The 2,231-nt window shown below is 49.8% G+C and overlaps 1 protein-coding gene across 1 annotated transcript; it reads right to left on the bottom strand.

Annotated features, from left to right (window-relative positions):
* Positions 1–625: 625 nt before the first annotated feature.
* LOC143020515 (serine/threonine-protein kinase Chk1-like) lies at positions 626–1,678 on the bottom strand. Its single transcript, XM_076176944.1, has one exon. It carries the CDS (start codon positions 1,676–1,678, stop codon positions 626–628), a length of 1,053 nt encoding a protein of 350 aa, XP_076033059.1.
* Between the last annotated feature and the right edge of the window lie 553 nt (positions 1,679–2,231).

The raw sequence follows: 2,231 nt of genomic DNA, 5'->3' as shown, positions 1-2,231 counted from the left end.
CGGGGGTTGTGACATATCAAATATGCGTCCATTTTTTGCATCGTGATAGACTGGGCGTTCTTGTTAGTAAAAGCCATTGTTCACTAGGACTTGCTGTAGGCATTGAAGCTCTTGATGGAGTAGGAAGCCAAGTAGAACAATGATTGAATGCTCTGTTGACGTATGAGCGGATGACACTTCTTTTATAAGAGGCGGGACATTCTCCTTCAGCGTTGAGGCATCTTCCTTGTTTTTTTCTTCGATATAAACTGAAGTCACGAATTTGTTATCAACTGGCTTTACAAACACGTCTAAGAAGAGTAAGAGAAATGGTCCCACAGACCCTGAGAACAAGTTGGAGCTCTGTATGTAGAGAGTCTTAAAGATTCAGTTTTTGAAATATGTTCATTCTGTGGCTGTCGACAAGCGATTTTATTCAGCTGAGGGAAATTCTTCCCAAGTTGCAGGGTTAGTGATTCTACTTCATTCACTAATTTTTATATGGCTTTAAAGCAAGATTCTAACTCCAGGTCTCAATGTTGTCGGAGACTGAGGGAAATTCTTCCCAAGTTGCAGGGTTAGTGATTCTACTTCATTCACTAATTTTTATATGGCTTTAATGCAAGACTATAACTCCAGGTCTCATTCAATGTTGTCGGAGGCTCCGCCACGCGGATAGTCTCTGGAGGGGGTCCGGATCCAGGAGGGCTTCCAGGAGAGCCCGCGAAGACTGGCTCAGTCTCTTCCACTTGGCGAGTTCGTTGAGCCGCGGGTCCTTCTCCACCCACTGCTGGTACTCCTCGTTCTCAGGGATAGCGCGTGACCATGGTCTGCACCCAATGGTCAGCATGTTGAAGAGAACAATCCCACAAGACCACAAATCGACGGGTGGTCCGAGGTACCGCGATTCTGGGGTATAGATGACTTCGGGAGCCATATAGGTGAACGTCCCGACCTGACCCGACAGAAGAACCTCTCTCCCATCGACGACGAAGATGTCTGCGGACCCGAAGTCGCCGATCTTTAGGGTCCTGTCGTCTGTGAGGAGGAGGTTTGCGGGTTTCAGGTCCCGATGAGCGACGCCCCGGCCGTGCAGGTATTCCACGCCGCTCATCAACTGCTTAAAGTAAAATTGGGCCTCACCATCACTCAGGTCGTACAGCCCGATGACGTTGAGGAGGTCTCCCCTGGCGCAGTACTTGACGTAAAGGAGACGTCTATTCCCATTGATCTGCCAGGCGAAGAGCCGAGACACGTTCTTGTGTCTCATCTGGCTATGGATGACCTCCTCAGCGGTGACGATGGCCCCGGTGGTCGACACAACGTAGACGTTCTTTCGCGCGACCAGCCGCTCCGTCCTGACGTTCCTCATCAGGGTGACGGTCCCCCAAGTGCCTTTGCCGAGGACTCGGACGGTTCTCCAGTCGGAGGTGGTCTCGAAGTCTCGTGCTGCGGCCTCGTTCTCGTACAGGGCCTTTTCGTAATGGCGCGCTTCCAGGGGGCCTGCTGTGCCCTCGTGCAGGGTCGAAGAGTCACTGCTGATGGGCGAAGTCGACTTCCTTCCTCGAACTCGCTTCCAGAGAGTCTTGAACATGTTTCCTTTGTTCTTCTTGTTTCCCTTGAAGGTTTGCTGTTCCTCTTCGCTCGAAGTTCGGGGGCTTCGTCCTCCTGAAACACAGCTGAAGAGCCAGAAGACCATCGCGAGCTTCTGACAAATATACTCGACTGGAGCCGGAGGAAGGAATCGCCGAAGTGACTTCGAGTGACAACCCAGTTTATCGTTAATCGCGTGGGTGGATGCGGGACCGACTGGGGGACGCGGCCACGGTGGGAAGTGACGGCGTTGAATGAAACGGTAGGGATAGACCGGCAGTCTGCCTGGGAGCTCGCTAGGGATAATCGATGGGACTGGAGTAGAAGGGTGAGTGCGGTCATGTTCTGGTTGACTGACTGGAAGGATATTCACAAAAGAAATGGTTTGATACTGTCATCATGGTGGTACCCTGTAAACAGTTTTTATTTATTTATTAATCTTTATCTATTTATTTATTTATTTTAAACACCTGACAGTTTCATTCAACTGAAGAGCAGACCACGGCCGAAACAGGGTCTTGATCGATAGAAACAACTTCGCCAACCATGTAGTTAATGAATGGAATAAACTTCCTGCAGAGGCAGTACAATGTAGTTCAGTTCGAAGCTTTAAGATTCGTTTAGATAAACACCTAAGCAAGATGCTGTAATGACTGCCA

The sequence above is a fragment of the Oratosquilla oratoria genome, chromosome 40, assembly GCF_046742065.1.
Source record: "Oratosquilla oratoria isolate Oo_2021 chromosome 40, ASM4674206v1, whole genome shotgun sequence".
Classification (NCBI taxonomy): domain Eukaryota; kingdom Metazoa; phylum Arthropoda; class Malacostraca; order Stomatopoda; family Squillidae; genus Oratosquilla; species Oratosquilla oratoria.
This window is presented reverse-complemented; position numbering and strand designations above follow the sequence as displayed.